We start from the raw sequence: 21,478 nt of genomic DNA on the forward strand, positions 1-21,478 counted from the left end.
CTTACTATCAGGTGGGCCGTATGCTTGTTTGCCACCTCAGTGGTATAAACAAAAAGAAAAGGTAGTGGAAACAATAGTACAATTAATCTATCCTTTATTGAGATCAATTCCATTAACATTGGTTGGTCGCAGTACAAACACGGAGTTCCTTCCAGACCATCCGGGCAGTGTGGCCCGAACTACAACTATGGTGCTCACCACCGCCGCGATAATTGCTAGTGCTAGTATCACCCACCGAGCCGTGTTGGCGTATCCGATCAGTTTTAGGTTTTGTTGTAGCTCCTCTTGTATAGAGGGCGGCACTTCCGCGCTCTACAAAAAAAAAAAAAAAAAAAGATAAAATTAAGCATCTTCTAAAGGTTTTTTTTTTATGGGTGAAAATGGTATGGTAACCCCGTCTGCGCTAACGGGATACGCTGGCGGGGCACCAGTGAAGGGTGATAGATGAGAATGAAAACAGGTCAGTTAGCCCATCATGATGAATTCATCAGAAATTAACCATGATAGTTTCCAGGGAGAACCGCGAGGAGGTCGACCTGGTTGGGTACCTGATGGAAAATGGTAACCTACAGACATGAGCAGTATGAAGCAGGAATGGCAACGCATGGGGCGTTGCCATTCTTAAGGACTTAGGTGTTATTTCTTTGTACCTTGTATCACTGTCATATCCCACCTTTTGAACCGAAACACAGCCATGCAAACACAACTGCTTCACGGTTGAGACACGAATGGGACAGAGGTACACAAGCAAACGACTTTTGTACAAAGTCTCCCTCTGGTTATCTTATTCCATGGTCGCTATTGCTGTTTTTTTTGTGGTGCTAAATTTTATGTCACCTCCTTAGTTATAAAAACTAGTTCTAAAATCTGCAAATCTATTTTAACTATTACACTGTTTTGTCACTTTCATTCTAACTGAGAATTTAGTATAAAAGAAAGAGACAAAACAGTTCAATAGTAAGAATGATTTTGTAATATCGTGATCGTGTAATATCCTGCATAGTAGATAGAAAGCTTGAAAGTCGATATTTATAATTTTTGTAATGGGTGAGTGTTTGAAATAGGACTTTTTTTTAAAGGAAGACATTGCTCCCGATTTTGACACGCGGTTTCTCTATCTCTAAAATTTAACCCTTCTTTGCATGATTTTTTTTTATTGGTGAAATAAAGCAAGGTGATATAATTAATGTTCAAAAATAAAGGAAGAATGGTTAAAAAAATAAATTTGACAGCTATGGTTTTTTTTTATGCAATGAACATTAAAATGTATCCAGACAAGATCAACTTAAAGTGAAATTGTTCTCTTATATAATTTTTGAGCATTGAATGTTATGATGGAAATTTCCACCATTATGCAAAGAAGGGTTAAATTTCGAATTGATGTCACTGCAAAATCTTTATTGTACCTAGGGGCCAATATGAACTAATTTTTTAATAAACTTATGCCAACATTATTCTAAATTTAGTATACAATGGTCCGTAAAATAGTTATTTCGCGAAATATTATGTTTAGAGATACGTTTAAGGAACGGCCCGTTTGAATTAAATCCATTCTCAATTCTATAATTGAGAACTGAGAATGTACATACGGTATCTATGTACTGTATTTTCTTAGAAATGAATTTAAAAAAGGAAATATTCCCAGTTTGTCAGTGTTGTCCCATAACATATTTTAAAAAGTACAAGGGGATTCTCTATTCGACTGTTGGTAAATTTTCACGCGATGTCTATGCCCATTGTGAATTAATTATAAGGGATTCTTTTTTCTATTGACAGCGTTTGCTTCCATGTTGATAACATATTAATTTTGTAAAATTTGAAGTAAAATTTATTATGGTTTAAATGTTATTTACCTCCTCTATCCAGAGCATTGGGAACAGGCCCGTGGGTACTTTCATCAGCTGCGGTATCTTCATCTGCCTCAGTTCCACGTTGAATTGCAAACGCTGTACACCTTTCAGGACTGCGCCTGTGTTCTATAATGACATATAATGTAAATAAATACACTTGGATACAGCGCCATCTAGAAGCAAATTAAGAAGAACTTGCATGGATACTGGGCAACAGACGGAATTTTTTTTTTTCATAAATATATACATATTATATAGAAAATACTATTTTATATTCAAAATAGATGAATGCAAACAGGCATACTAATTAAATGTTTCGTGTGGGAATCGAACCCGCGTTCATTAGAAGATAAGACGGCAGATTAAACCACTACACCAAGACGGTTAATATAGCTTGGTATATTGTAAAATAAATCCTTCTCGCCTTCCCTTTCAGATTTATCCATAAATATCGTGCCCTCATCGCCCTTGTTAGATTTATGTACCCGAGAGAAACATGTGTTCCTTTGTTTTCTTTTTTTGTTTGTTTATTTAACTTTCTACCACATTAATCTTAATAATATAGATAGATACATTATACTCTTTATTTTCATCAAGAGATACACAAAAAACTGTGACAATAACAATAAAAAAAAACTTTTTTTTTATTGTTGTTGTTTTTTTCACGGCTTGGCAACAGCTCGTCTTTTTTTTTTAAATCATCAGGTCAGCCCACCTGATGGTAAGTGACCACCGACGTCCATGTTCACCTACAACACTAGAGTCACTGCAGATATGTTACTGGCCTTTTAAATAGGAATATGCTCTTTTCTTAAAGGTTATGACGTCGTACCGGTTCGGAAATATTGCTGTTGGAAGTTGATTCTAAAGAGTGGTTGTGCGGGGAAGAAAGTATCTTGAAAAACGCACGGTGGAGGACCGCCACTCGTCCAGATGATTGGGATGGAACTTTAGTTTGTCAATCCCAAAAATTCTTCAGAGCACTCTCTATTATAAATTTGGTAGAAGATGCATAGAGATGCAACATCTGTATGCAGTTTCAGTGAGTCGAGCCCGATAGTAAGGCTGTTCATTAATAATTCGAGCCGCCCGACTTTGAATGCGGTCTAAGGGAAGGAGTTGGTACTGTGGCGCTCCTGCCCATAAGTGAGAACAGTATTCCATATGTGGCCTGATTTGAGCTTTATACAATTTCAAGCGGTGTTCCGGCGTAAAATACCGTCGCACTCTATTGGTAGTGCCTTGAAAGTAAGTCGACATGACAAACGGCATCTTTTTCATCTGATGGTAAACAGTCACTGTATTTCATAGAGGACGCCTGTAAAACTAGGAGTGTCACATGCGTGTTGCTGAGCCAGAAGAAACCTTAATACACCCTTTTGAAGAATTCCATACTAAAGTCTCTAGGGAAACCTCATCTATTACCAAATAGATGATTGAAAACTTACCGGTTCTAACATTATATAGCTCTTGTGTTTTTCTTTATCGGGTTTGATGCCTCCATCGAAGAATTCGAGCAGTTCCTCTGAGGCTAGGTAGAAGTGTGGCAGAGACGCTATAGCAGGAGCCTGCTGACAGGGGAAGAGGTTCATCACGCCCATCAGAAGGCACCCATCGTGGTTGCCGCTCCAATTCCTGGTTAAATTATTTATTACAAATGTTCAGTTGATTAGAATTATTTTGTTTAATTCCGTTACTATTAGTACGCAGGTAACTGTCAGCATTTGAGGATTGTCTACTGTTATTATTGGTACAAGTTCTACGACCTACCCTCTTTATCATCAATCAATCATTATTCAGTCTATGCCCAACGGAATTAATGTTCTGTACGTTTGTTTGTAATAGATAAACTTAAAAACTACTTTACCGATTTTAAAAATTCTTTCACTTTCAGCAAACTACATTATTATTGGCTTGCCATGTGGTCCCAGCATAGAATAGGCTACTTCTTCTTTTCCCGTGGGTATAGTAAGAGGTGACTAAGAGCACTTAATGGTCGAGGGATGGGCAGCAGCGTCTTTAAATATCACTAAAGCCCAACTGCGATTGCCGGGGAGAAAGGGATTGTTAGTAATGAAGACTGAGAATCCCATGGCCTGTTTTCATTCTCATCTATCACCCTTCACTGGTGCTCCGCCAGCGTATCCCGTTAGCGCAGGCGGGGTTACCATACCATTTTCACCCATCAAAAAAAAAACTGCGATTGCCTACTCGCCTGCCAAAGGGACACTACTGATAAAGCCCTCCTTATGAGGAAGATCAGTGTTTAACAGTGTACAGTTAATGGCTGATACGATGATGAACTTAGGCTATTCTTTAAAAAAAAAACTTAGCAAACTGGGACGAATCATTAGTATGGGAATAAATTCATATAAGGCCGTGATGTATATAAGGTTTTCTTTTTTAATTCGAATTTCTTAATTTATTGTACGAATGTGGATACAAATATTAGATGGAAACATTTTTTACAAGTCCATTATTTCACATTTCATTTCTTTGTGACTTTATACTATAAATCAATACTTACTTTTTACAATAGCATTTGTTGTCGGGATTAGCACTTTTAGACGCGAAAGCTGACTCCGAGAGCTCATAGTAGTATGCAGACATGTTGAAAATATTGGTTTTGCTCATGAAGTCTACGTAAATAGATCTGTAATAACAAACATCTTAGATAATAAGCAGTATATGAGATGGTATGAGCCAGCAAGTTTGAAGAATTCGTGCTAATTGGCCAATTGATCTAATTTCGTCCCTGGTAATTTTTCCCTCACTGGTGCCTCGTCAACGTATACCAATTGCGCAGGTGAGGATACCATTATATTTGTCTCATTAAAAATATATTTATTTAAATAACTTTATTGAACAAAGTAAAATAAGTTACAAAAGGCAGACTTAATGCTAGTCTAGTAGCATTCTCTACCAGTTAACTCTTGTGTGAATCAGTGTAACAGTGAATCACGAACACGGTACTTCATTATTGGGATAGGTAAAGAGAATAACAAGTAATAATGTATAGCAATACACAATAAGTAATATATATATATATATATATATATATATATATATATATATATATATATATATATATATATATATATATATATATATATATATATATATATATATCTCTATTCAAAGGTTGCCAGAAAATATCGCTCTTAGCGATAAGACCGCCCATCATAATTATTCCTCTCCATCTAAAGGTTGCCTAGAAGAGATCGCATTTAGCGATAAAGCCGTCCATTGTTATCACACTGTGATCAGTGATGAGTTCTCTATTTTAATCTCTTGGGGGAGACAATAAAAGAGTATATATCTATCTATTATCCCCTTTGATGATGATGATTAGAACATACCTGCATATGTCAGGTTGGAATGTATACAATCTCTTCGGGACATTGTTCTCATCTATCGGCGGGTATATCGACGAGTCTGAACCGTTGAGTTGTCCACAGTAAGGGTCAGAACCCCAGTTGTTCATGAATGTCTTTTCCTTATAGGACACGATGTGACCTAGTTCCTTCACGTTCTCTATGCCTCGCACCATGCTGTAAGGGCCTGACGCTGTTCTGTTTAACTGAAACATGAATAAGATTTTCTATGTTTGTCACAATTACTAGAGGATATTTTTTTATGGGTGACAATGAAATGGTAACCACGCTTGCGCTATCGGTATACGCTGGCGGGGCACGATTGAAAGATGATAGGCAAGGGTGAAAGCAAGTGATGAGTTTAACAATAATTAAATACGATAGTTTTCAGGGAGAACGGCGTGGAGGTCGATTTGATGGGGTATGCTGCTAGCAATGGGGTTATTAGACGCCATTCCTAACAATTCCTTTCCTCCCTTAGTGGAAGATTAGTCGTGCATCACTCGTGCATCTGTCGTCAAGCACCTATGCCTGCACGATTGTGTCAGTGAAGTAGTACAGAAGTAGCGAGCTAAAGTAGACAGAGAGAGTTACCAGACGGGGTCTTTATGCTAAAGTCTGCTTGGGTACCTTAGTCCCATTCGTGTTGTCGCCGTGAAGCAGTTGTGTTTGCATGGCTGTGTTTCGGTTTAAAGGGCAGGATATGGCAGTGAAATTATAGGGTACAGAGGCATAACACTTCAGTCCTGAGGTTTGACAACGCATTTTTTATACTATTTATGCAGCTTGAACTGATAAACAAACTGACGGCCCATCTGATGGAAAAAGGTAACCTTCGCTTGTAGACATGCGTTGTCATTTCTGAGAACTAAGGTGTTATGCCTCCATACCCTGTAATGTCATTAAATGAAGGGTATCAAGAGCGACACAGTATACCTTGTTATGTCCACGGTACTGTTCCTGCCTATAAGTGACGATTATCACTTTGCATCAGGTTGACCTTCACCTTGTTTGCCATTCTAACTTGTATGAAAAATAAATAAAAAGCTAGTTTGAACTAATAATATGTATAAAGGCTTACTTGACTTGATTTTTTGTATGTTTTTTTTATCTATTACAAACAAACATACAAAATATGTTTGTTTGTGATAAATATACTCAAAAACATTTTAACCATATTTTAAAATTCTTTCACTTATAGAAAACTTTACAATTAAGGAGTAATATGGGCTATATTTCACTCATAAAAAAAACCGTACGATGTCGGGTTTTATCGCTTGTTACGATTAAAATGAGCGTGAATATGTTATTTTTTTTTTGACAATGGCATCCCTATTGCAATGAAAATTTAGTTTTTTTTGCTGTTATGGTAATTATGATAGGTAAAATGTAGATATAAAAAATCTTACGTGCGAAAACATGGAGAAATAGAATCCGCTCCCATCTTCTGTGGGGCGCATCGTGGGTGGACTAGTGGTACTGATTTGGGAACATATAAGGGCTGAAATAAAATAGTTTATAAGTTTTTTTCAAAAAAACCCTGAGTCCATGGAGCAACCCTAACCTGAACCTTTCAAAGGTTCATGCTAGGGTTGCTATTTACGTTAATGTATGTATCATTTAAAAATAAGTTACTTCCGATAAGCCACGTCATTTGTGCAGTTTAGAAATTTTTAACACCAGAGGTCGCAACACTCGCACGGGTATTAGTAGAAGTAATCATAAAGTGAATTACCTAAAGAGGAATGATTCCCTCTGCAATTGAGGAACAATCCATCGAAGAATAGATCTCGTGCCTTGACAGTTATGAAAGGGTCATCCAACCCATATTGCGAGTACATCTCTTGAAATCCCATGTTCAGGGTTGAAACTAATGCCGGCATCATATCGTTAATTGTTATTAAGGCCGCCTGAAAAAAAAATATTTTTATTTATTGCACTAAAACACACAGTGGCATAGGAAGTAGTAAGTGGGCAATAGTAGTGCAAAACAGAAGTTATATATATATATATATATATATATATATATATATATATATATATATTATTGTCGAACATAGGACTCCGCTGCCCATCCCTCAAACATTATATTTCCTTAGTCACCTTCTATATATATATATATATATATATATATATATATATATATATATATATATATATAGACTAGTACATCTTCGCTTTGTAAAAAATCAGCGACTTAATATATATACATGTATCATTAAATCAGCCTTTAACTGTCCACTGCTGAACATAAGCCTCCCTCTTTGAGGGGTTTTGCCTGTAGTTGCCACGCTTGGCAGACGGATAATTCTTTTGTTTCAGTGACAGCTTTATCAGAATATTATTGCATGACATTTTAGTTCGCATACGAAGCACTTTTTAAATAAATAATCAATTATTAATATTGAAAATTATTCAATTGCTATTGAAAATTGACAGATAACTGCAACGTCGATGCACTTGGTCAAGCTTATTATGAACGTTCGTACTTGATGGAAAAATGATTGTTTCAATTGTGACAAAATTAATATGAGAATAAGTGTAAATGGAATCCATTAAAAAAATAAACCGACTTCGATTTTTTTTATGCAACTTAGAATGGCAAACAAGCTGACGGTTCACCTGATGGAAAGTGGTAACCGTCGCCTATAGACATAAGCAGTACCATGGACATAACAGAGTATACTGTTTCGCCCATGATACTCCCCCATGCGTTGCTATTCCTGAGGAGTCAGGTGTTATTCCTCTATACCTTGTAAATTTACTGCTATGTCCCACCCTTCAAACTGAAACACAACCACGCAAACACAACTGCTTCAGGGTAGAAACACGAAAGAGACAGAGGTGTCGAAGCAAACGACTTTTGTGCAAAGTCTCCCTCTGGTAATTGTAGAAAAAACCAGTTTGTTTGATTTAAAAATTAAACTACTTAAATAAATGTGATAAAATTCCTATAAGACCAATCTGTTTTATCTCTTCAAATAACAAAACAATCCAAAACGGTTTATAACTTACGGAGTTATGAGGTAACAAAAAAAAATACAACCCGAAATGATAATTGAATTGATTAATCCTTGTTAAAGTCGGTTCAAAATAGATTACAAACTGCCTTTATTTACTATAATATTAATTTTTAATTTTGTACCTACTCAGTTTTCATGTGATTTGCATGCTGTAATATGTTCTGGAATGTCGAATAACTCAATTATTTGGTTCCCACGGATACGACCTTCGATTATGTACGACACTTGATTGATTATTAATATTCTCTATTCATAAAGATATGCTGAGTGGTAAGAGGATTACTGTAAGTATAGGATTACATCTAAACTTTACCATATAATCTTACTAAAATAAACGACCTTCGTTTTTCAATAACTCACGTATTTTGCTTTGTTATATTACAGTTACGAATCAGGTTCTCGGTCGAATAGGGATTGATATTTTGCCCAAATATTTGTCCGGGACAGATAGCCGATTCTGATCTTTTTTTAGCCTTCAGGAACACAACTGTGTATTCAATTTAGTGTAGACAGATAGACAGAAAACATTGTTTTTATAAGACGGCGGGCAAATAAGCATATGGCTCATCTGATGGTAAGTGACTACCGCCGTCTATGATCACCCGCAACACCAGAGGCATTGCAGGTGTGTTGCTGGTTTTTTACATTTCTAAAAATTATTGTTTTAGCTTCTATTACTCTTATTAAGAATTCTCATACAAATTTTTCTTAAACATGCAGTGCAACGCGAGCTATGAGAATTGTTGGTGATCTCAGGCGTTGAACCCTTAAGTCTTAAGAGAGATTTTGCCCCACTCTGCGTGTTCTACTGCTTGTACAAAGGACTGTGTTCAGAGAATTTGTTTGTAAAGGATGCCCATGACCATTTTCTACCATCGTACGGCTTGGCATGACAGGGAGTTTACCCCCATACCTTAGAGCTTAGATGGTCGCGTATATCTTGGTTTCAGAGATGTTTCCTCCCACGAACGTTCGGGTAATAGAATGGGTTTTTTGTCGAAGTTTCTCCAAGATACTACAGCATGGGGTTCTTCAAAAAAGGCTTAAAGAGGGAAACCTCTTGCAGTCCCTGAAGAAATTCAGGATCTGCAACGCGCGCGGCTTACCCCGGCCGTAATATTCCGGGCGTTCATAGGCTACGGTAATCGCTTACTATCAGGTGGGCAGTATGCTTGTTTGCCACCTCAGTGGTATAGAAAAAAAATTAAAGCTTCTCATACCAATTTTTCCTAAATATCTTCCATGTACAGACATTGTCTAATTACAATTTTGTTATATTAATAAGATTAGAAGATAGTAGAGTTTAAACTTACCATGTATGAAAAATTTATAACGGTCACCATATCGTCTTCTGAAAACGGAGCGCTCTCTTCGGCGTCGAAAATAAACGTTTTTTTGAGCATATATTTGATCGTGTCGTTGTCACCGTAACCCAATACCGTCCTCTCTCGGTATTCTCTGTAATTAAAAGCGTTTAATTGTGTTGAATACCAGGCATAGTACAAATTTTTTAAAGTGTGCCACGCATAGATTTGCTTACAAATAGACTAAGCAATTTCTTACTTCTAAACTAATATTATATAATATATAAAGATTTGTTATTTTTTTATTTATTTATAATAAGTACATTATACTGATATTAATATATATACGCCTGCGCTAACGGTATATGTTGGCGGGGCACGAGTAAGGGATGTTAGGTGAGAATGAAATGGCAAGTCAATTAGTCCATCGTGATGAATATATCTGGAATTCACCACGATGGTTTCCAAAGAGACTGCGTGGGGGTCGACCCGACAGGGCATATTATTATTAGTATTAGGTTAGCTGGAAGAGATTTCTTTCAGAGATAAATCTTTATTCTATCTATGAAATTTACAAGTGCAATAAAGAATAAAATAATAATAATTAATATTCATTAATATATATATATATATATATATATATATATATATATATATATATATATATATATATATATATATATATATATATATATATATATAATAGGTAGACTCTGTATCCTTACAATGATTAACTGAATTTGGTACTGACTTATACACGAATGGGCCGATTTCTTGCAATTTTGGTTTCTTGCCGTTGTTAATTTCCTCTGTGTTGGTGACGTTGAACACGGTTATTTTGAACTTGAGAGGCATCGGCAACACCCGCCATTTCTCGTACATCATCGACGAATTGTCCAGTTGTATATTCTGAAATAGAGAAAAATCATTATATACTGGTTTTCTAATTAGGCGACCTAGGGAGGGAAAGGGATTGTTAGTAATGGAGACTGAGAATCCCATTGCTAGCAATATACCCAACCAGGTCGACCTCCTCGCGGTTCCCCCTGGAAACTATCATGGTTAATTCCTGATGAATTCATCTATTTTAATTTTTATTTTAGTTAACTCAACTGGCCTGTTTTCATTCTTATCTATCACCCTTCACTGGTGCCCCGCCAGCGTATCCCGTTAGCGGGGTTATCATTCCATTTTCATCCATCACAAATAAAAAATTAGGCGAGCTATAGAAAACTACATTAATAACAAATTACAAAAGCTATACATACATTATTTTTTTAAAAAATAGACATTTCTATAAAAAATATAATAATGTAACCAACAAAGTATCAAAAATTTGTTTATTAAAGCTACATACATACATACATACTAATATACATAACTTATTTTTCTATTCGTGCGAATTTTAAGTAGATCCCTAGTACTACATAAATTCTTATCCCCATCATTGCTGAATATAGGCCTCCTCCATAAGGGGGTAGGGAGATAGTTAGTAGTTGCACGCTTGGCAGGTGGGTTGGCAACCATAGTTAGGCTTTGATGATGTTTTAAGGAACAAGTAACTGCTGCCCATCCCTAGATTAAGTTCCCTTAGTCGCCTCTTACGACAGCCACGAGAAAGGAAGGGTTGACCCATTTTATGCCGGGACACAGCACAGAAGAAATAAAAAATATACTTACACATAATAAGTTTATATTTATAATAAGTTTACCATTGTAATATATATATATATATATATATATATATATATATATATATATATATATATATATAATTATATATAATACATACAGTACATATATAAACTTATATAGCAACAAATATACTAATATGTATTAGGTATTAAGGCGGAGATAAATTTTTTTAAATAGTAATTTTTTACTTTCAAATTAAAATTCAATGATGCAATGATTTTGTCTCTTACAAACTGAAATATCTTTTATCACTATGGTAGGAGGCAACTAAAAAACTATGGTCTGGAAAGTAATAACATACAGTACACATATTTGCAGTAAGTGCTTTATATTATTTTCAATTTCGTGTATAATATAGTATATATCATATATGTGTAAGTATATTTGTTATTCATATATATTTATTTGTTCATATATGTAATTTTAGTATGTATGTATATCAATAATTAGTAGTACCGCATTCGAGTATTCTGACACTTCCCTATGGTTGACTGGGAGAGAATGCTTTTAGCATTAAGCCCGCCATGTACACATATTTGTACTAATGAATAAATAAATAAATAAATAAATATTTCACATGAATTACACAACACACATTCACAGATTACGAACATTCCCACATTCATTTATTCAACTTCGCTTCTCTTAATATATTATTAGTGTTTTATAATAGCTTGTGTATTTATATTGTTAATTTTATTAACGTCACAGTTTTTCGGGATTGACTGATAAGCAATAATCACTATTTCAATTTTATATTCCTTTTATATTACTACCCACTCACTATGTATTTTTTATTATAACACATTGTGATTTGTTAATCTTTGTTTGGTGCCTACGATACAGGTTCGCCTAGTATGGGACCCAGTGTATCCTGTGTTTGTAACTTTGTGTTTTTCGTCAAATAATAAATAATAATAATAATAATTAAATTTATTGCCATTCTTCACAGAAATTATAATGTACATAAATGAATTAATCAATATATTGTCCATTAATCGTATGCGCCTGGCAATAGGTACAAACTCAGCTTTTGCTGGACTGATGTTCGTTCAGCGCTGATTTTCAGTTTGCACCTACACTTATATTTCTATTAAATATAAGTGGTATTAATAATATTAATAGATATCAAAACAATAATTCTTATAAATTTTGTCTATTAGCTTGTATGTTTGTTCCGCCATCATACAAAAACTACTGCACCGAATTAAATGCGGTATTCACTATTGTACGCCATAAAGTCTAATTAATCTGAATGAGGGAGGGAGAGAAGGGATTTTTTAGTAATGAAATTACTAACTAGTCCCATTGCTAGCAATATATCTTATCAGGTCGACCTCCATGCGCCCCCCCCCCCTTTTGGAAACTATCGTGCTGTATATATATATATATATATATATATATATATATATATATATATATATATATATATATATATATATTTAATGTCTATATAAATCTTTTGCATAAGCTCATTGACTTGTCTTTTCATTCTCACCTATCATCTCGGTAACGGTACTCGCTGGTGTCCCGCCAGCGTATACCGTTACCATTTTCACCCATTGAAAACAAAATGTACATGTTACGATTATTATAAACGTCAAGTTGTAGGATATAATTGTACAGATTTGTCGTACCGTATGCGGTTGCATTAGATATTTATCCGCCTCACAGTTTGTTTTTTGACCCAAAAAACAACCATCCTCTTTTTATATTTTTATTTTGTAGAATATATCATTACAAAAGTAAGAGTAGAACTCCCGACGATCAAATCTTATCAGGTTTAGAGATATGATTTTTTAATTTTAATTCTATGAAAAATCAGAAATTTTTTCTATACCACTGAGGTGGCAAACAAGCATACGGCCCACCTGATGGTAAGCGGTTACCGTAGCCTATGAACGCCTGCAATACCAGAGGTATTACGCGCGCGTTGCCGACCCTGAAGAAACCTCTTTACCCCCTTTTGAAGAACCCCCTGCTGTAGTCTCTCGGGAAAACCTCGGCAGGGAGCTCATTCCATAACCTGAGTGTTCGTGGGAGAAAGCATCTCTGAAACCGCGTTGTACGCGACCATTTAGGCTGTAAGGTATGAGGGTGAACTCCCTGTCGATGGTGAGCCGTACGATGATAGAAAGGGGCCGTAGGCATCATATTGAATAATTCCTCTGAGCACAATCCGTTGTATAAGCGGTAGAACACGCAGAGTGAGGCAAAATCTCTCCTAAGACTTAAGGGTTCGATACCGCTTGCAAGCATGGGATCAACGACAATTCTCATAGCTCGTCGTTGCACTGAGTCGAAGGGTTCAAGCTGGTATCTAGGTGCTCCCGCCCATAAGTGACAGCAATATTCCATATGGGGCCGGATTTGCGATTTGTAAAGCATTAATCGCTGATCCGGCGTGAAGTAATGCTTCGCTCTATTGAGCACACCGAGTTTTTTGGATGCCAGCTTCACCTTATCTTCGAGGTGGCCATGGAACTGTACGTCACTAGAGATGTCGACACCAAGGATCCCAATGCTTTTAGAGATGTTAAGAGACGTGCCTTGGAACTGTGGGGCCACAGCAAATGGGGTTTTCTTAGCGGTGAACGCGCAAGCTTGTGTCTTAGAGGGGTTAAATTCCATAAAAACAGCTATTATAAAAAAAACTATCCAATATTTCATTCATTAATAGCCGATTTGAACAATTCAAAAAGTAATCTACATAAATTGAAAAACTGATGAGCAAAAAAAAAGACACTGTGCGCCTTTGAAAAACAAACATTACATACGCATAGGTTTTTTCCAATCACAAAAATATGTTTATTGCAAGCATTCAATGTAACAGTAGCTATTTGCGATGTGCTAATTAATTACTAAATAGTTCGCGGTAGGGAAAATATTATTGTACCATATATACACCTTTAATATTAAATACTAGTCGTTTCCCGCGGCGTTGCCCGCTTCTAACCATGAAGTTTCCGTTTATCATTTCCAATGGAACTCTTTGTGAATCCGGCCTTGTATTATATACTTAAATGATAATTATGTAGCTAATACCTTTATAAAGTCTTAATCAATTCAACTGATTGATTACTTTATAGCATTTTGTATGTGATTCTTTAGATTGATATATCTTTTTTATTTATAAACCGATTTAAATAAAATAAAAACTAAATATTAAGTGGAGAAAACCGCAACGTATTAGTGAAACCCGCATTCAAATCGGTTAAGTTGTTTCTGAGATTAGTGTGTTCAAACATACAGACAAACAGATAAAAATTCTAAAAATCCTTGTTTTGGGTTCTATGGCGTTTATAAAGCCTAACTATAATAGTTTTTCTTATATATTTTTCATATATAGACAATGACCAGTTATGATTCTATTATATGTATTGTATGCGACGGAAATCTGTACGTTTGTTCGTTTAAGATAATTGTAGAAGTAAACTACGGGAATATTTTTTATTGTTAAATGTTAAATAATTTACGTGTATAATTAGATCGAGAATTAAGGGTCTCGCATTGGTCCCGAAACTAGTCGTGTTTTCGATTACACCTAAGTTAAACAGCTAGTAGGGGGGCAAGGGATTGTTAGTAAAGGGGTCTAACCGCCCTATTGCTAGCAATACATCCTATTACATCGACCTCCACGTGGTTCCCCCTGGAACCCTTGTGGCTAACTCTAGTGCAATTCGTCACGATGGACTAACTGACCTGCTTTCATCGTCATCTATCATCTCGCACTGGTGCCCCGCCTGTTATCAGGTGCCAGGCGGGGTTATCATTTCATTATCGCCCATTAAAAAAAAATGCTAGTTATTAAATTAAAAAGGAATATGTTTTGAAATTATCAGATGAAATTTATTTATTGCTTTTTATCATTATACATATATATATATATATATATATATATATATATATATATATATATATATATATATATATATATATATAATTTTGATTTATTTACACAAAAAATACAAACATATAATATATATTAAATATAGATGTACAACAGGCGAGCTTAATTCTTAATATATATAAGAGTTATATAATAATAATATTATTATATTATTTTATAATATAATTTTGATGATTCTTTTTTTACACACTACACATTACTTATTACCATACCTAGTAATCTTGTCAAGATTGAAGTAATTCATTTGGAAATGAATCATAAATTATATAGTTACATAAACCATTAGCACAATAGCTACGTTGATAACACGTCATACAATATATGTTATGTTATACAAACATAAAACCGGTGCCACATTCAATTTTAATATAATGATACCGGTTTCTAAAGACGTAATCCCAGTAACATTTTTTTTTGCCACAGACAAAAATAGTATCATGTTTACACACAACATACGGTGAGTTTAGTGTTTATTTATTTTTATTAATTTTAAACTAGTCATCATCATCTTCCTACCCTTATCCCAACCATTTGGGGTCGGCGTAATATGATTTTATCCATATTACAAAAAGATTTCGTTTTTACTTTTACGACCGGCCACCTGCCTGACGTCAACTCTCTTTGGGAATGCATTTGTTGGTGGTTTCCGCCACCTACGGTATGGAGGAAAGGAAATGTGTAAAGGAAATTGGTGAATGAGAGGAATAAGAGACTTATGTGGGAAAGGAAATGGAGGGGGGGACACTGCATGTGCGGAAAGGACTGGGACACTGCAGCGGCTCGGGAGGCCGGGGTCGCATACCCGTATGCCCTTATTCTAGAATCGGACAGATTTCTAGAGAAGAACACCCCTGACGCAATTTTAAACTAGTATAGTAGTAAATAAATATAGCTTCAGCTGACCTGAGGATCTTGTGAAAGAGTGTATGATGAGTGAGAGTCCTTATTGTTCCCTTCAAAGAGATTACTTACAGATTACAAATCTCTGCTTAATGTTAATAACAAAAGGAAATATTTTCCCAATTTTGCAAAATTATATACATATTTACCTCTTCATAAACAACAATGTTTCAAAAATTGCTTTCTTTGTAACTAGCAATTTGATAAATAGAATTTTTAAAAATAATATACATATATAGCCTATGTTACTCGCTTATAATGTAAATTTTAAAAGATGAAAGAATTGTTAAAATTGGTTGTTTAGTTTTTGAGTTAATCCATAACGTCTTTGCTCTTTATAGTACCAGCGGCTCGTCCAGGGACATTTTTACGACATTTTACACTTTTAACAATATCTTTCGAATGGAACATACCTACGATTTGAAAAATTGAAAAAGTAATCTGCAGGTGTTGAAACAATTTTGAATACATGTATAACGTGACGTTTGAATACATGTAGAGCGTTATTTTTTCTATTTCTATGACTTATTAAATTCGTAATATCTATTGAATGGAATAGCCGATTTGAACAATTCAAAAAGTAATGTACATACATTGAAAAAGTTTTGAGAACAAAATAATTTATTTATATAAGGATTTAAACAAAAGTAGGAATAACATGGTGTAATTTTGGTCGGTATTTCTATCAACTTTTAAAATGTAAAAAGTGGTTATTGTGACATAACGATAATAGTATATAAATGTACTTAAATAAGTATGAGTATAAAATTTACAATATATTTATTTTCATTTATTTATTATTTATTAACCAATTTACAAATAAACGTCTGGTACAAAAGGCGAACTTATTAACTATATAGCATTCTCTCCCAGTCAATCTTTGGCAAAACAGAAATGTTGTGAAAAAAATAAAAAAAATGTTGTAGATAAACTATATATTTTATAATATATTACTATATCAATTAATTAACTTTATTAAAATAATAACAAAAAAACAATCCATAATCATCATGAAATTTGATTCAGACGTAGTATCTGAGATAAAGAAGTATATAGGCCATTTTTTATTTTAGTTAATTTATGTATATGTACTGTCCACACTGCCGATGTCGCGGGTAAAAACTAGATGAGTATAATTCACGGCAGCTTATTTATGGAGTAGACAGAGAGAACCGAATGCCAAAGCCACAAAGAATGAACTGTGGCATGAACATAAAAAGAAACTTGAGGCGTAATAAAACAGTAACTTTTATGGATGTGAAACAATATCAATCAATTGTATGTCTCATATAATAGATAATTTGGTATGCCTTTTATTGAAATTAAAAACTTGACCTTGTGCCCTTTTGTATTGTGCCCTATTTATTTGTGTACTTCACAAAGGTCACACCGTGCAATAGGACAGAAATTTTGTGCTTTTTTTTACAACACAGGGGACAAACGAGCATGCGGTTCACCTGATGGTAAGTGACTACCGCTGCGCATAATCACCCACAACACTTAGAACATTGCAGGTGTGCTGCCGGCCTTTTAAAAAGGAATATGCTTGTTTCTTGAAGGTTATGTTATCGTATCGGTTCGGAAATACTGCTGCTGGAAGTTAATTCCAAAGAGTGGTTGTGTGTGGAAGAAAGTGCCTTGAAAGACGCACAATGGAAGACCGAAATAACGAAATGTGTAGCGAAAATATTTATTAATTTTTTTTTAATAAAAGAAAAAAAAACACTATATGCATTTAAAATTTGTGATTAAAATGTACAGAACAGCAGTATGTAGCTGAAGGTATCGATATGGTCATAATTCTTACAATGAAAATTCGTTAGCTTCCCATTACTGGACAGAGAAGGCCTGGGCAGCTGTTGATGACTAAGATGGTTGTTGATTAAAGTACCCTAATAAAATTAAGTAAATTGCATCTGCATCATACCTATATGCAGTTTTAAGTGTACTTAGTTTCCTCCCTCTATCAATATATAGTACTTTATTCTCTTGCTCCTCTTGGTGCTTCTCATATCTCTCTAGTTCTATGATATTATATCAGAATATTGCAGATGTCATTTTTTGTATTATTATTATTATAAAGGCCGTTAACTGTCCACTGCTGAACATAGGCCTTCCTCATAAAGGGGTTTTTGACTACTGTCAAAAGTCCCAGCTACTGCTGGGAAGCTTGGTCGACAGGTTGGCTACCGCAGTTAGGCTTTGGTGATGTTTTAATAGGGACGCTACTGCAATTTTTTCGACCATTAAGGTCCATCAGTGGCCTATTTTATGCCGGGACCACACAGCACTGAACGACAATTCTTTAATATATTTAGTTAATTAATAAAATGACAGTGATGTTAATTTATTATTGCCAAAGGTAAAAGAAATAGTGTAATGTTAGCAAACATATATATATATATATGTTTGCTAACATTATTACAATATATATATATATATATATATATATATATATATATATATATATATATATATATATGTAATAAATATATCTTACCTTTTGAATTTGACTTCTGATGATCTTCGGAAATCCCCATACAGCCAATATGATTGATATAATCAAAGCTCCCACCGAAATCCCGAAGAACAATCTCGAACGTTTACCCAACATGATTAAGTTTATTTTAAAAACTCATATAGTATGTCCAAAACTCAACGATAAAGCAATTAGTTGATTTTAAAATACACACCCAAAATTTAAATGCGTCACGTCTAATTCACTCGCGCTGTACGAACGATACAAGTATTTTTTTTTTCAGAGTTTACTTTGCATATATTTAATTTATTTTCAAAATATATTAATATTTATTAACTTATGCTAATTAATTTGACTGCACGGCACACGTATCCGTCTATCTTCTTATGTATCTAGACAACGATTACAACGATAGTACCATAAACGTGCTGCTCGAACGCGTGTAATTTTCTCAATTTTTTTCTTTTGCTAAATAGAGATTCGTTAAGAAACAATGTCCGGTGTATTTACTCAGCAGATTCTATTGTGTTCTTTAATTATATTTATACGCCATCGCGGATTGTCAATGTGTTTGTTTAAATCGAAAACAATTTAAATTAATGGAAGATGGTTTACATAGGAATAAATATATTGCACATGCATAGAAAAAATGCGTAATATGTAGTGTTTGCAAACTGCTAATTTTGGTGGAGTAATAAAATTATATTTTTATAATCTATGGCCACTGGTAGATTATTTTTTTATCAGAGCGAGACTTTGTACAAAAGTCTTTTGCTTGGGTACCTCTGTCCCATTCGTGTTTCAATCGTGAAGCAGTTGTGTTTACATGGCTGTGTTTCAGTTTGAAGGGTGGGATATGGCGTGAATTTACAGGGTACAGAGGAATAACACCTGAGTCCTCAGGAATGGCAACGCATGGGGGGTATCATGGGCGAAATAGTATACTCTGTTATGTTCATGGTACTGCTCATGTCTATAGGCGACGGTTACCATTTACCATCAGGTAGACCGTCAGCTTGTTTGCCATTCTAAGTTGTATAAAAAAAAAATATATCATAATATGCTTTCCATCCATCTATCCATATAATCCGTTAACTGTCCACTCTTGAATATAGGCCGTCCCCTCTTAGAGAGTTTTGCTACTAGTTGCCACGCGGGTCAGGCGGGCTGGCAATTGCAATTAGGCTTTGGTGATGTTTCAAGAGGGAGGCTGCTGCCCATCCCTTGATCACTAACTTCACTTAGTCACCTCTTAGAATACCCACGGGAAAGGATAGGATAGCCTATTCTATGGCTGGACCATACGACGGCGTAATGCCTTTGCTATGATATATATATATATATATATATATATATATATATATATATATATATATATATATATATATATATATATATATATATAATGTCATTTTTTTAAACAACTAGGTAGAGCAAAGAAACTGGCAGCCTATTTGCTGAACGTCACAGAATGCTTTGTGGCTTTATGTGTTATCATTGCTCAGGACTAGGGCGCTTTTCTTATTGTCTTTTAAAATATATGTTTAAGGGATATGACGAACTTTCTTAGGTATTTTTTGCATACTATTTCGTATACGTGGATTGCAGTAATAGAAAATTCACTAAAATATAACACTTTTAAATGGTGTATTAAAATAAAACATACACAAGATTTTAGATTAGATCTGCAGTAATAAAACTTTAAAAACTACATTCACTTTGGTGCAGTTGTTTTTGTGTGACATTAAAACACTTTATTGCATTAAAACATACGGTAATAACAATAAACTAAGAGCAATGTTAGCACAGGCTAACTTATTTCTAAAAGAGATCTCTTCCAGACAATCTAATAGGGAATAGGAAGTAGTGTGGGCAACAGTATTTATAAGTAATTATAACTTACAATATATATATATATATATATATATATATATATATACATACATACAGTAAACAAAGTTAGTGAGTGGGCAGTAGTAGTGCAAAACAGAAATTGAAATAAATATTTACATAAATTATTTATAATATATATATAATATATATTATAAATAATTTATGTGAACCAACTCATTGAGCACGTCCAAATGGCTACAGATTCCCTGCTCGAACAGATTCCTTCCGCTGAAGTCGTGATTCTTGGCGATTTTAATGCCCACCATACCGAATGGCTTGGTTCACGTACAACCGACTATGCGGGAAGATCTGTTCATGACTTTGCTTTGGCTTATGGTCTGACGCAGCTTGTTTCCTCGCCTACGCGAATACCTGATGTGTTGGATCATTCACCTTCACTGTTGGACCTTCTGCTGACCACCCACCCAGACAACTATGTGATTTCCGTCGAAGCTCCGCTTGGATCGTCGGATCACAGTCTGGTGCGGAGCGAGGTGCCTCTCATGAGTCCGATTCCACCACGTTCCACGGGTAGACGTCGTGTTTGGCACTACAGGTCAGCAGACTGGGATGACATGCGGATTTTTTTCGCATCTTACCCATGGAGGCAGGTTTGCTTCACACTGGATGATCCCGACGCCATTGCCGATTCCATTGCTGATGTGGTGCTTCAGGGAATGGAATTATTTATTCCTAACTCTGTGGTGCCCGTCGGCGGGAAATCCCAGCCCTGGTATGGAGCCTCTTGTAGAACAGCATCTCGTCTGAAACAGGAGTGCTTCCTAACCTGACTAAAGGTGTGGCGTCGCGAGATCCTAACACCAGTGCTCTTATATAACTCTGCCTCTAGGTCTTTCAAAAGAGTTATAGCCACAGCGAAGTCAGAGCATATTAGTAGAATTGGCAAGAGATTGGCTAGTTTGCCCTCTGGAACTCGAGCTTTCTGGTCTCTTGCCAAAGCTGCACAAGGGAATTTCTGTAAGTCATCTTTTCCACCATTGCGCAGGGAGGATGACTCGTTGGCCCAGAACGCTAAGGAAAAGGCCGATC

The 21,478-nt window shown here is 35.1% G+C and overlaps 1 protein-coding gene across 1 annotated transcript; it reads right to left on the reverse strand.

Moving 5' to 3' along the window:
• Positions 1-77: 77 nt before the first annotated feature.
• LOC113509171 (sensory neuron membrane protein 2) lies at positions 78-18,954 on the reverse strand. The gene is made up of 10 exons (XM_026892490.3): positions 18,557-18,954; positions 10,303-10,460; positions 9,561-9,705; positions 6,960-7,134; positions 6,634-6,725; positions 5,210-5,430; positions 4,378-4,503; positions 3,299-3,485; positions 1,854-1,976; positions 78-312 (listed from the first exon to the last, which is right to left on the reverse strand). Exons 1-10 carry the CDS (start codon positions 18,668-18,670, stop codon positions 88-90), a joined length of 1,566 nt encoding a protein of 521 aa, XP_026748291.1. The 5' UTR covers positions 18,671-18,954; the 3' UTR covers positions 78-87.
• Between the last annotated feature and the right edge of the window lie 2,524 nt (positions 18,955-21,478).

The sequence above is a fragment of the Galleria mellonella genome, unplaced genomic scaffold (assembly GCF_026898425.1).
Source record: "Galleria mellonella isolate WM207_F2 unplaced genomic scaffold, CSIRO_AGI_GalMel_v1 utg270, whole genome shotgun sequence".
Lineage (NCBI taxonomy): Eukaryota > Metazoa > Arthropoda > Insecta > Lepidoptera > Pyralidae > Galleria > Galleria mellonella.